The following is a 13,103-nucleotide window of genomic DNA, read 5'->3' on the forward strand; positions in this document are numbered from 1 at the left end:
ACCTACACAGTTCCGCATGAGGGCTAGAGCGTCTCCAGTCCGACCACTGACTTTCCAGGTAATGGCTAGATTATGCATACTCGTTAGTGTATCAGGATGCTCCTCTCCCAGCGTCCTCTTTCTCGTCTCTAGTACTTCTACCTCTAGCTCTTCTGCCTCCTTCTGTCGCCCCTGGCGCCAGTATATTGATGCTAGGCTAGCCATGCTCGTCAGCGTATCGGGATGCTCTTCTCCCAGCATTCTCTTCCTCATCCTTATTACTCCTATTAAGAGCTCTTCTGCCTCCTTATATCGCCCCTGGTGCCAATATGTCCATGCCAGATTAGCCATACTCGTCAGCGTATCGGAATGTTCCTCTCCTAGCATTTTAGTCCTTGTTTTCACTGCCTTCTTGCTTAAACTTTCTGCAATCCTATACTTGCCGCTAGTCGACATATACTCTGCGCAATTTGTCAGCAAATGGGCCCAGTCTAGCAACCCTTCAGCTGGTGGTTCCTCCCTAAACGTCGGCTCAATGTGAGGAAGTAAGACCTGACAGGTAGGCCAGGTCTCGAACGTGCCATCTGGAAAGTGTGTGGACATAGAGTGCAGAAACAGCTGCCTCCATCGTCCTTCGTTACCCATCGTAGATATCCAAACTCGTGTGCAGAATTATACCAGAGCATGCATCTCATATGTATCCCCTGTTGCTGTTACAGACACAAGCGAGTAGCCGCGAAGTATATCAAGATCATCTTCAAAATCGGCACTCACGGTATCTCTGTTAGCGTGGTCCGTCAGGTCGGTGACATAGTCATGAAGCATAAATTCAGGGATGCCCTGTGGATTGAAGAAGCTTATAAAAGAAAGCAGTTTCGCTGCAGATGGTCTCTCACGGCGTATCTGCTCAAATGTGACCTGCCATGTTACCACGACTGAATTAGAGACTGTTTCATCTCGTCGAAGATCTCCTGCATCTCTGTTGAGGAGGTTGCCCTTTTTCTTGTTGCTCTCCTGAAAGGTATCCAGATATGTCTTTACTGATACGCAGGGAGCGCGGCGGTTGATGTAGGCTGCTGCTTGAGTGATGGCCAGCGGAATATAATTTAGAGCCCAAAGAACATCAGTAGCAGCATCCCTGTCGAAGTCACCATTAAGCTTGTTCTGGAAAAGCTGAAGGCCTTGGGCGTCATCCATGGTTGGGACACTGTAGATAGCTTTATGGCTTCCTGTTAACCTTTCAGCAGCGTGTATGCTACGCGATGTAATGAGAATAGTTCTATTGCGGCGCTTCGGTAGATATGCCGCCAGTGGCTGCTAATCGGTCCTTGTAATAGTGTTTTCGTTTGCAAATCCGGTTACTGCCTTATCTCTGCTGTTATAGATGGGATAAAAGAGGTTGACGTTATCGGCATTATCTAAGATCATCAGCCAAGAGCCAGCTTCCTCTGTCTGCAGCCAGTCACGAATGAGCCTGAGTACGTCGATATCAGGATCATTTCGCCTTAGCAACTGTAGCCTCTCTGCAATGGCCTGGTATGCCTCCTCAAATCTCGGCTTCGAACTTGCGTGCACCTAGTAGACGCTGGTCTGGGGTGACTCGCCGTGGATGTGATAGGCAAACTGGATAGCAGCCTGTGATTTGCTTTAATCTGTTAGCAAAGGCAATCTATGAAACTGGATTATGTTTGCCATAGGCCATACCCAAATCCACCCATGCCTATAAGCGCTATGCGACTGGCGGAGCCTGTGTATTGACTCTGAAGCTATGTAGTAATATCTGGTTGATCGACGAAGTCGGGGTCTTGGTCGAATGGGACGTTGAAGCAGGGTATGCGGGCGATTGGTCTATCTCTGCAGGATTGGAGCGAGACACCGTCGAACTTTTGTTGGATGTTAAATAAGATTGTACTGCGATGGCGTCAGTTGGTTCTGTCGATGTTCTGGGCGGTATGCTGATGCATGTTTGGTCGATTTGCAGACTTAACATAATGGTCTGCTTGTAGTGTTCTAAGTTGGCAATGATTCTGCTAACCTCTTTGCTATCGAATGGCTACTTAAGAGCACGGAGTCCGAGTCGATGCATCGTCTTACGGGCTTTACCTGGATCCAGCCTGTTCTGCATTTGGACTAACTCTGACTTACAGCCATCAAGAGAGTCGATCAATTCTCGTGATATCGTAAGCGCTTGATTATTTGGACTGTATAAAACACGATGGACTCCTCGGAGGCATGTATCTAGGTCATTCAAACGGCTCTGGAGGTGTGCGATGTCTGCCCTGGCGTTTCCGACTGCGGTCGAGTATTGGAAGCAGAGCGTCGCGACTTTAGCGGATAAATCAATGATGGCGACGACACTTGCCGTGAGTCTAACCGCCTCGGCCATGGTAATCGGTGGTTTTTTGGGCGCTAGGGAGAGATGTTTTCGAATAAGCTTTCCTTCAAACCAGAAGCTCTTGGAGGGGGTTTTCAAAAGAGGAGGGGCTTCCGTCAGCAGGTGTCACGGTAGGACATTCCCGACAATGAACAAGCGGATAAACTAGCAAAGGCAGCGTCCTTACTACCAGAACCGGAAGGCGCTCAGCCGACGCTAGCATACCTGCGAAAGGTCGCGAGGCAGAAACCAAAAGAAGCTTTCGAAACATGGTAGGCAACCTCCGTTCCCGAGCAATATAGGAGATTGAATCTCAAGGCGACTATACGCTGCCTACCGGAACTCTCGCTCCCTCGGGCTGCCCTGCACCATCTAGACCAAAAGTCACGCTGACCCTAAATCCAGGATTTGTCCCAGGCTACACTCAACACCTTGGCTCCATCACCAGCGACGGGGAGCTTCTTGCTCGTGCGGACGACGCAAAGCACCTGACCATGTCTTCTACTGCAGGAAAGTACCGCGGCGGTGTCGAATAAGGCTCTTCCCTTCGCCGACTGCGGCGGCCAACCTCGCAATAGGAAGGAACTTCGACAAGTATATCAAGTTAACCAAGTCAAGCGCCTTCTTCGAAAGGATATGCACTCGTTACTAGATGAGGCAGATCGGAGATGCATTTGTGTCTCCTCCTCTCCTTTTATCTTCCTTTCCCTTCTGTTTCTTTGTTTCTCTTCTTTATTCTCATGGGCTTGGCCGCCTCGTGCGGTCATGCCGCCGCCCTCTCCCCAGTCTCACTAAAGACTGACCGATATAGCGGCTACCGCTATGATAGCTGCACCTGGTTATCCCGCTGACGGGTAACAGGTTCGACAGGACGCGCTTTTGAGCCGATGATATGCTGGATAGTGGTCTGTTCTGTAATTTGCGAAAGCTTTACGTAGATTTTAGCATTAGAGGCTCTAGCTCAGCACGTCCTGTGCCCCAGTAGGGGACTTTACGGGCCTCACGGCCCCCGGACGAAAAATATACATACATACATACATATATGGTGAGCGGAGGAGTGGCCTATGCGAGATATGATATTGAAGCGTATCAATGAGGGAGGCAGAACAATATTTGAATTGTGATTTGGGTAGAGTACGGGTTTATGCCAGCCCTGTGCGGAACAAGAACAAACAAATCCTTACCGTAACGCTGAGATGCGTGTTAACAATATCATGATTTCCCCAGCGTTTCAGAGCACTGTAGTGAAAAAGAAAGGTCGCAAAACTCTCTAAAAGGGACTCGTAGCATTTTAAACTCCATCTTCCCCTTTTCCCATGATTTTGATGTGGTTCTCGTAATACCTCAGCATCTGTTTTATGTTAGCATACTAACCGATAAGCTCATAATCGCGGTGGAAAAGTGACATACTTTCTGAGGACATTTCTCATAGATAACCTGCGTCCCATGCTTAGTTCTCCGGCCGTTCTTCTAAGCCAAATATACAATCAGATTTCCATCGTTGTCTCCTTGACAATCATCAATCTCGATATATTCTTCCCACGAGCCTGGAGGAGGAGTCTAATGCTCCCCGGATATAGACAAAATCCTTCTCCTTGTCGACCGCCTTGTTCTTTTCGTTTTAGGAATCCTGCCAGGCCGTTTAAAATTTTAATCCTCTCCTCTAATTGTAGCATAATACTCGTCGAGAATTTGATTACCTGATATTCTTTAACACATCGTTCAGAGAACTGCAGGACAGTATAATCGGTGAAGCCTAATAACGTACCTTAAGTTATTCTCGGGCTCCCATGTCTAATACTTCCTCTTTTTATATCCTAGCCATTTAACCAGAAACTTGAGATCGCCCTAAGCGGCGTTAGTATTACCGATACATTACGCCATACGTTGTCAACGTGCTTACAGCTTTGTCGACTTTGTGACCTCTTATCATTTTCACGACGGAACTAGATTTCGTGAGTGGTTTTAGAAACTCAGTAAAGGCTAACGGCTCACGTTTCGTCATCTGGATTATCTCCAGATCCATCACTTCGCTTGTCCATGGTGGTGAATCTGGCGGTTTCCGCCTCGTTGCAATTGATGTCAAAGGATGACTTATCATCAGTCAACTCTAGGGTTTTTTCGACTTCGGGCCTTAGGTCGTATTTGATAAAATCAAGGGGGAAAAAAAAGTTGATTCGGGATAGTGACGGTGCATCCTCAAGGCAGTCCTTGACACGAAACTGGAGAAGGCAGCTGGAAGCTTTTGTTGACACAGCAACCGACAAGGACGTGAGACTGGGTGGGTAATCGATAACGCTTGGCTGGGTCTCGGTTCACCTAAATCACGGCACGACCGAGCCAATCACATCTCAGTGTATCACACTAGTCCGACGATTACTCCTGCACTTTTCTTGGAACATAGTTAGTACATTTGGCAATGTTACTGCTTAGTTTCCCATAATAAAGTTGAAAGGTCCCCATAAGTAGCTGCAAGCGCTAAAATGACTACTGCAATCACATTCATGGTCCAATCTTTGGCCTCGATCTCTTTTGCCCTTCCTTACAGCCATAGAACTGAAATTCACAATCATATGGCAAGGTTGGGGCTCGGGATGACCGGCCGTTCAGGCGTAAGTTCTCTAATTCGTCGCGGCGGTACGTAATCCGAGCCAGGCGTCATTGTGCCACTCTCGGGATCGTCCGGATTTGCTTGTCTGGGGTAGTCCCGGATTTCTAGAAGTTCTAGTCGATGAGGCCATCGGATACGGTCGCTCGGATCGATATACTGCCACAGGTCGTAGGCGTATGCCAGTTTCTTGAACTCATTAGACCAGGAATCCCAATCCTCTGGAGACGCGTAGGTGATGGCCCTTTCAGCGTGTTTGAAGGTCGTATGTGTTTAGGTGCGCGGGTCGCTGAGATGCAATTGAGACTCTTAATTGTCAGGCATTATGTGTATTCGGTTCAATTATGCAGATTCGTGTATTCATGTTGTGTTATGTTGAATTCTGCCTTGGAGGCTTTAATGTTTACGTGCGCAATCTTAGATGACCCCTGCTTGCACGTGACAACCGGCACATGTTCAACAACAATAATCTCTGCTAATCGATATAATCCCCCACAGTCGCGGCTTACAACAACCAGCCTAGGAAAACTAAAAAAGTAATGTACATATACTTTAAGCATTAAAGAAGCTATCTGGTAAGTTTTAGGGCTTTCAAAACTCGGAAGTGTGTTCCCTTGGTAGTTTAAGACGGTGCGTTTGCGAGAGTATGGACTTGGCAATACTTCTTCGCGGCCGCATTTGGCTTAGCCAACGAGCAAGGGCCCGATACTGATGCCTGAGGTCACAAGGCTGCCAAACCTCATTTACTCCCAAAGAGGGGTGCCGTGCTCAGCCAATCACAGCGACATGATGGCTTTCTAAGATCCACGCATTTCGCTTCACTTTCCAGTCCTCTCCCTTGCATCTACCAACGTGGCTCAGCACAACACCACACCACGCATCCAAAGACTAGGTGAATTGCCGCTACAGACCGTTATAAAATTCCGAATTGCACCCGTCGAACGAGCGCAGCGCAGCGCGTCTGTCTGCCTCCTTTGCCGGAACAACCGGGGACTGTAGAAGGGGCCTGGCTCAATTCTGCCAGCTATGTTCTGGAGGACTGACACTTGGTCTGCCAGCTCTGTTCTGGAGGCCAACGGGTCGCCTGTCGACGAAGCTATTGTCTTTGGTCTGCGTTGTGTCGTGTCGTAACGCGTCGCAGGTAAGTCTGCTGAACTCCCGTCTAGCTAATCGCGACATCGTCTAGATATGGCGGACATCAACATCAACAATACCACGCCTGCTGTCATCGGATGGCAGTGGAATGATACGGCCTGCTCCTTGATTGAGCCCGATCCCAAGTTCAGCGACATCACCCTCACGACACGCTTTGACGCGACATGCTCCCTCTTCGAGCTGAGCGTACCCATCAAGATCAAGGATATCAGGCTGAAGGATGACAAGGGCGGAGAAAACAGCATCTCAACACTTCTTCTACGGATATGCCCTTCTACAGTCGACACGTTTTCGTTCGTCTCTACCACGACGGGTCCCGAATCGACACGACCCAAGTTCACATCTTATGTCACGCGCCTCGACTTTCGGCTAAACAAGAGCCTTGATGTGCTAGTTCCCACCAATGCCCAAGACCCTCTCATCCCAGCGCGTGCCTATTCAGGGGTCGTCCTTGATGCCATTCGCCAACTCTCCAATGCCACGTCCCTCTCCATCTATGTCCAAGATACGGTGCTGTCCAACAAGGGCTTGCAATGTCTCAGCGACGCACTCAGCCAGGGTCTTTTCAAGTCAGTTCGCAGTAGCCAGTATGCCCTCGCCAGCCTCTACGGCGGCAACGGAGCCAAGATCATTCGTCTATCAGCCCAGACTGGACAAAGTCCTCCACCGTATCGCGAGATCACACCTCCGCCGCCGAGTGCTCCCATCTACAATAAAAAACGACCTCGGCAGGATTCTCAGAACGAGCGTGACAACGACATCGCTCAGATTTGGGCTGTGCTCGCCAAGATCAAAGAGCGGGACACACGGAATGAGGCTCTGGAAAACGAAAACCGATGTCTGAGAAAGGAGATAGAGGAGCTACGAGAGCGGGTTGCTGTTCTCGAGAAGCAGAAAGACGACAATGAACATGTGGAGGCTCAGACCAATGATAACACCATGGCGCTGGTAGATGTTGATGTCGAGTTGGCCGATATGCGGGAGGACATTCGCGAGTTGAAGGCCAAGGCTGATTCTGTTGAAAGAGGCGAGTTAGCCGAGATGGTCAAGCATGATGTTCTTGAATACATGAGGGTACGTCTTTTCGATGACTGAAGCGTGAAACCTTCGCCCTTTTCGTAAAACGTCCAGTCTGCCTACACTTTCCGTGGTCATTATAAGAATGATTAAATGTGAACACACTCAGTGCACGACGCCGTGTCAAGTGGTGCCAGATGTCGAGGCTCTTGGACCGAGGGCTCGCAGCCATCAACTGCAATAGGAAACTCGACGCGAGACGTTGCTCGCTTGTTCTCAATGCCATGCACACCAATCTCTGGCAATATCTATTGCAACGGCAAGCGGCTGTACCACGCCCATCAAGGGTACAGATCAAGTTAGACATGGCTGCTTTTTTGTCTTGTATCCCCCTAGCTCACATGCAGATTGCCAGCATCCCCCCTCGTCCCACATCAGGTGGCATTCATTTCAGCAGCATTGCAGTGTCAGTCGCGTTTACAGTCTCGATAACTACTACCGCCTTCATCATGTCCGACTGGAACACCGAGCAGGAGGGTTCAACCCATGGAAACACTGCCGATGACGATAGTTGGAACATCAGTGATAACGTCGCGTAAGTAGTCTCTCCAGAAAGATACAAAAACTCGAGAAAGTCTAACTGGCCTTTACAGCAACCGATCCGCCAACGGTGACGGTTTCGGTAGCACTGGGTTTGATAACGCCGAGGGCTTTGCGGATGGCCTGCCCGGCGGCGATGACAAATGTTCCGGCTGCGGCGAGACCGGGCAAGAGACAGATCCATTGAGGAGACAACACCGCCTAACACTTTGCATCGCCGCCGTGCCGAATGCCCCAGCGATATATATGGGAAGCAAGCAACTAAGAGCCTGCAAATGCTGAGTTTTTACAACCAGTGGCTAGGTGGCTTTGTCATTCAGATCGTCGCGGGGATCAGGCAGGATTTGTAGTATCCGCCCTGACTGCGGTGTTTTATCATGGGGTCGCAAGATCTTGGGCAACAAAAATATAATTTAATTGCGTGTGTTTCGTTGAAGGGGGAGGTTGCTTAAATGTAGTCCTAGCCCGGGACAGGAAGGAATGAATTGGTGAGTCAACCGCTCTAGTCCTCCATAAAGTCCTTAGGGTAGACCTCGAGGGATCTAATGGCGACTTTGCTTTCGAATTCTGGAATGAAAATCGAACAATCCCCCCCTTAATCAAGACTTATTCTCAGGCAAAGTAATCTCAGACCTTCTTTATCAATAGTCTCCTCACATTCAAGACAAGTTCCCTCGTCTTAGATATCATATATTCCATCATTCCTTAGAACCTTCGTTTTAGGGAGAAATAACTCTAGAAGAAACTCCCAAGTGATCTCATCACACCGGACAAGTGCTTCTAGCCTATTATCTAGATCTTCGCATAAGTCCTCAAAGATCCTAATAAAGCACCTAAAATGCTCCTTATCTAGTAATAAGGTTATTATATAGTCAGAGTAGATATCGCAGAACATCCTCAGTTGCATGCGCTTGTAGAATAACATCTTGAAATTAACCTTGCAGTAGTTGTTAATTGTAACTATTACAAGATAGATTTACTTACCAAAGTAACAGGCTCCCTGAAGTCTGCGGTTTTAACGCCATAGAGCGCCTTTTCTATTATAAATTGGAGATTTAGGGATATCAGATCTATAATAACTGTTCTCTCCTAGGTCTTAGTGTCTGCTTTTGTCAGGTCTTCTTGTTAACCCCAGCTTCAACTAAGGACTTACTTATAGTATACCGGATAATAAATAAAGAAGAAAGCTGATGCTTCTCTGTATCTGCATTATTGGTTTCGTATTTGAAAGGCTTAATTTTCTTATAACAGCCACATTTATAATTAGATCTTGTAATATAGATATATTGCCCTTTTATAGTTACCTTTCTCCCACCAGTTTCCACTAGGGACTGGATGCGATAAAGGGTTCAGTTTGCTCCGGTTTGAGCATGCCCCAGCCTGGATTTGATCCCATGGTGTCGTGGAGTTATGTCTGAGCGATCGATCTAAATCCATGATTAACGTCCTCTTACCAGTGGGTGGTAATCGTCTCTTTATAGACTTTCAGGGCCTCGCCCAACCCATAAATCAGCCAGACCTGTGGATTATCCTTATTTCGGCTGGTATTCATGGTCTCAATCAGAACTAGCATTCCTTGCTTGCAACTTCTTGAGAGCCTACCTACAAGTCAGCAACGACCCAGCCCGGCTAGGTCGTAGAAAAAGTAGAGGGGGCAGAGTCGTAGACATTACAGTGCGTAAAATGTATAAAACCAGCATGCATTAATTCATTACAGCGCGGTATATAATTTTCCAGCATATCAATTAATTGGAACCAGACAAGATGTGGAGACTACGAGACAACCATTGACTTGGTTCTGGCTTCCGAGGAGCTTGCAGACGCAAACATCAAATGCACGATACATGGTACGGAGCACGGCTCAGATCATTGCATAATAGAGACTGTATTTGACATTTCAGTCCCGGCGCCGAAACAGGAAGAAAGACTTCGGTTCAAGAATGCACCTTAGAAGGAGATTAATAGCAGGATTATAGACATGCTGAGAGTTAGGCCAGTAAAAAATACAGTGCAGCAGAAAACAGACAGGTTAGTGTCGGCTATGCTAGAAGCAGTCCAAGCACTAACACCCAGAGTTAAACTATTGCTATATATAAAGCAGCGGTAGACCTACGACCTTATATAGCTGCGGCATATATATATATACTAGAGAAATCAAGCCTAAGCCTTAAGGCCGGTAAGATAGAATGCTAAAGATCTAGAAAACACAGTAAAGGTTATAGCAAAGTAGTATTATAATACTATCTAATAATATAAGAATAGCTACTAGAAGAAGTTTTTAGTAGATAATAATTATATCTATAAAGCAGCTAAGTATATAAAGTATAGGAATAATACAGCTTTTAGGAAAGTACTTTAATTTAATAAAGTAGATAAAATAAAAATAATAAATTATTAAGAATAAGCTAAAGAGCTTCTAGCTAAGTTCTTCCTGCTATTACTAAATAATATTAAGGATAAAGAACTATAATATTAGAGAGCCCTTATAATAATACCAGACCTAACTTTAGAGGAAATAAAGTATTAAATATAGGCAATAAAGTTATAGAAGGCGCCAGGAGAAGACAGATTATTAATAATTATCTAGAAGTAGATCTAGCTATTAGTTAAATATAATATCCTTAATATCTTTTAAATATTACTAAAAGAAGGCATTATACTAAGATAGTAGAAATATACTTAAATTATCTTACTTAAGAAGCTAGGTAAAAATAATTATATAATTATAAAAGCCTAGAGACTAATCTTACTTCTTACTATACTAGGTAAGGTATTAGAGTTAGTTATTACCGAGAGGATCTCCTATGCAGTTAAGACTTATAGGCTTCTTCTGACTAACTACTTTAGTATATATAAGCAGTAGTTAGCAGAGCAGGCCCTTATACTTCTATAGGAATATATTTTCTTAATATAGCGCTTATATTATATTATAAGTCTTATTAGCTTTAATATATAGGGCATATATAATAGTATATTTAAGGAGAGATTATTATAGTAAATAAAAGCAAGAGGGATCCCTAAAGGGATTTTATACTAGGTAGATATATTTTGCTTTAAGCGAACTGCAATTATTATAATTAATAAATAAAGTTCTAAGAGCAGGTCTTTTCTATAAGTAGGACTCCTATAAGGATCACCCTTATTATTAATGCTATTCTTATTCTTTAATATAAATCTAGTATAGACTTAAATTAATAGGAATAGCAGAGCTATTATATTTATTAATAATTATATAGTATAGGCATCTGGGCCTATAGCCTAGAGTAATTAGAGAGGAATATAAGTAATAATTAATAAGGCTCTGGACTAGGAGAAGCGCAGCAGTGTAATATTTAAAGCGGAAAAGATAGCAATTATATACTTTACTAGATATATAGGCAGAGTAAACTAGGAACTATTATTATTAAGGGCAAGAAAGTCTCTCCTAAAGACTAAGTTAAGGTCCTTAGGGTTATTATAGACTTATATCTGTATTATATATAGTATATAGCTAGGGCAGCGACTAGGGGCCTAGAAGCTATAATGGAACTAAAATGCCTAAAGGGGATAGCTCTCTTAATAATAAGATAGCTCTTTATAGCTATAGTAGCTCTCGTGGTAGACTATGCCTTTAATATCTAGATATATATATATATATAAAATGATATTAGCATATGCTATTTATTAAGTATAAAGAGTAGGAGTATAAGCAGTTATAGGATTATTTATAAGCATGGCTATAGGGGTAGCTAAAGCAGAAGCTTATATAGCAACTATTTATAAATAGTTCTAGAGGAGAGTAAGTAAACTTTAGGTAGAGATTTATATACTGCTGTAAATTAATCTAATTAGAAACCTCCTATAAAGGATTAAAGCTTTTTGGCGCTTTATATCTCCTCTAAGATGTATTATAGATATATGCAGAGAGCTACTAAGAAAAACTATAGAAGTTATTTAGCTGTTTGCCCTTGTACTATAGGAGTTATATATATAAGCCGTGCTAAGCAGATAGGAAGGGGAAGACAAAGACTAGATTAAAGAACTAACTAAAGCAGAATAGGCGGTTAGAATAGTAATAAGCAGCTCTGAGAGGAATAATCTCGTTGGTATAGGAGGAACCGTTTGGATTCCTATATCTATGGCAAGGGCCAGTAAGATTATTAAGAACTTTTCGGTTATATTAGGCATAAGAGAAGAATATAACCCCTATGCAGCCGAATTAGTAGCTATTACCTATAGGCTTAACTATCTCCTAGAGATAAAGTATTAAGTTATTATAATCTTAATAAGTAATAGATTAGCAGCATAAGCTATAGGAAATCCTTGCTAATAATTAGGCCAAAGCCATATTCGGAGGATATATAATACTATAAGGAAGCTCCAAGAAGATGAAAATAGAGTTAATCTTATCTGGCTATTATCTGGTGGCGAACTTAAAATCCAGAAGATAGCTAAGATATTAGCCTGTTATGTAACCGAGCTATATATTATGCTAAGAAAAGGGGCAATTAAAGCAAAGTCTATAATTCTTAGTAGAATAAGGGCAGGCTTGCAGAATAAGAGAAAGCTACTAGAGGGAGTTAGTAGGCATTTAAAGAAGGCTGACCTAGCTCTACCTAGAAAACACACTAGGCTGCTCTCTAATCAGCTATTATAGAAAGAAGCCAGCGTGTTAGCATAGCTTAGAACCGGAATGGCGCGACTAAATGGTTATCTCTATTAGATTAAAGCAGCACTAATAGATAAATATCTATGCAGATAGGCAAAGGAAATAATAAAGCACTTTCTCTTTCGATGCATAAAATGGATAGTATAGCGCAAGGAGATAATATCCAAATGTGGAGAAGAAAAGCATGGCAACCTAGGAGGCAAGGCAGTGTCGGATAGATAGAAATAGGCACCAAATATGGAAGCAATGCAAGCCATGATTAGATTTGTAATCGCTATAGGTCACCTAGAGCAGATATAATAACACTACTTACTTATAAATTGCTAAAATATATCTACTAATAACAGCTACCCTCGTGTAACCAATAGCAAATACTGCTTTAGTCGCCGAAGATAGGAAACTAAATACTTGGAGGAATTAGGCTTTAAGTTAATCTGCTACTATTAACTAATACGGGGATCTAGAAGGAGAATAATAAAGAGACAAAGAAGAATAAGGCAGGAAACGTAGGGGCTCTGCGAGATTAAGGTATTAATTGGCGAAATGTATATATTTTAGTTTTAGAGCCCTATGGGCGGTGGCCTACCGGGCGTAATAGATCTGTCTGCCTGACTACTAGAGACTCTGAGATTGGTTGACGTTTTATAGCCAAGCAGTCGTCGATACGCCCATAGTCTCGACACGATAGCAACGAGTGCAATAAAGACTCACACAAATGGTAA

At 44.0% G+C, this 13,103-nt stretch overlaps 5 protein-coding genes across 5 annotated transcripts; 2 read left to right on the forward strand and 3 right to left on the reverse strand.

The window, feature by feature from the left end:
• Positions 1 to 6: 6 nt before the first annotated feature.
• FOXG_15939 (uncharacterized protein) lies at positions 7 to 456 on the reverse strand (the record flags this gene model as incomplete). Its single annotated transcript, XM_018396037.1, has 1 exon — positions 7 to 456. A coding segment is annotated over one exon (450 nt), but the record flags the coding sequence as incomplete, so codon positions are not given.
• A 195-nt stretch (positions 457 to 651) lies between these two features.
• On the reverse strand, positions 652 to 1,176 carry FOXG_15940 (uncharacterized protein; the record flags this gene model as incomplete). Its single annotated transcript, XM_018396038.1, has 1 exon — positions 652 to 1,176. The coding sequence occupies one exon, from the start codon at positions 1,174 to 1,176 to the stop codon at positions 652 to 654; it is 525 nt and encodes a 174-aa protein (XP_018256582.1).
• A 2,395-nt stretch (positions 1,177 to 3,571) lies between these two features.
• FOXG_22272 (uncharacterized protein) lies at positions 3,572 to 5,319 on the reverse strand. Its single transcript, XM_018402673.1, has 5 exons — positions 4,349 to 5,319; positions 4,257 to 4,299; positions 4,122 to 4,201; positions 3,764 to 3,983; positions 3,572 to 3,704 (listed from the first exon to the last, which is right to left on the reverse strand). Exons 1-3 carry the CDS (start codon positions 4,393 to 4,395, stop codon positions 4,148 to 4,150), a joined length of 144 nt encoding a protein of 47 aa, XP_018256583.1. The 5' UTR covers positions 4,396 to 5,319; the 3' UTR covers positions 3,572 to 3,704; positions 3,764 to 3,983; positions 4,122 to 4,147.
• Positions 5,320 to 6,149: 830 nt separating this feature from the next.
• On the forward strand, positions 6,150 to 7,211 carry FOXG_15941 (uncharacterized protein; the record flags this gene model as incomplete). Its single annotated transcript, XM_018396039.1, has 1 exon — positions 6,150 to 7,211. One exon carries the CDS (start codon positions 6,150 to 6,152, stop codon positions 7,209 to 7,211), a length of 1,062 nt encoding a protein of 353 aa, XP_018256584.1.
• Positions 7,212 to 7,642: 431 nt separating this feature from the next.
• Positions 7,643 to 8,015, forward strand: FOXG_15942 (uncharacterized protein; the record flags this gene model as incomplete). The annotated part of the gene is made up of 2 exons (XM_018396040.1): positions 7,643 to 7,728; positions 7,787 to 8,015. 2 exons carry the CDS (start codon positions 7,643 to 7,645, stop codon positions 8,013 to 8,015), a joined length of 315 nt encoding a protein of 104 aa, XP_018256585.1.
• Positions 8,016 to 13,103: the final 5,088 nt, after the last annotated feature.

The sequence above is a fragment of the Fusarium oxysporum genome, chromosome 2 (assembly GCF_000149955.1).
Source record: "Fusarium oxysporum f. sp. lycopersici 4287 chromosome 2, whole genome shotgun sequence".
Lineage (NCBI taxonomy): Eukaryota > Fungi > Ascomycota > Sordariomycetes > Hypocreales > Nectriaceae > Fusarium > Fusarium oxysporum.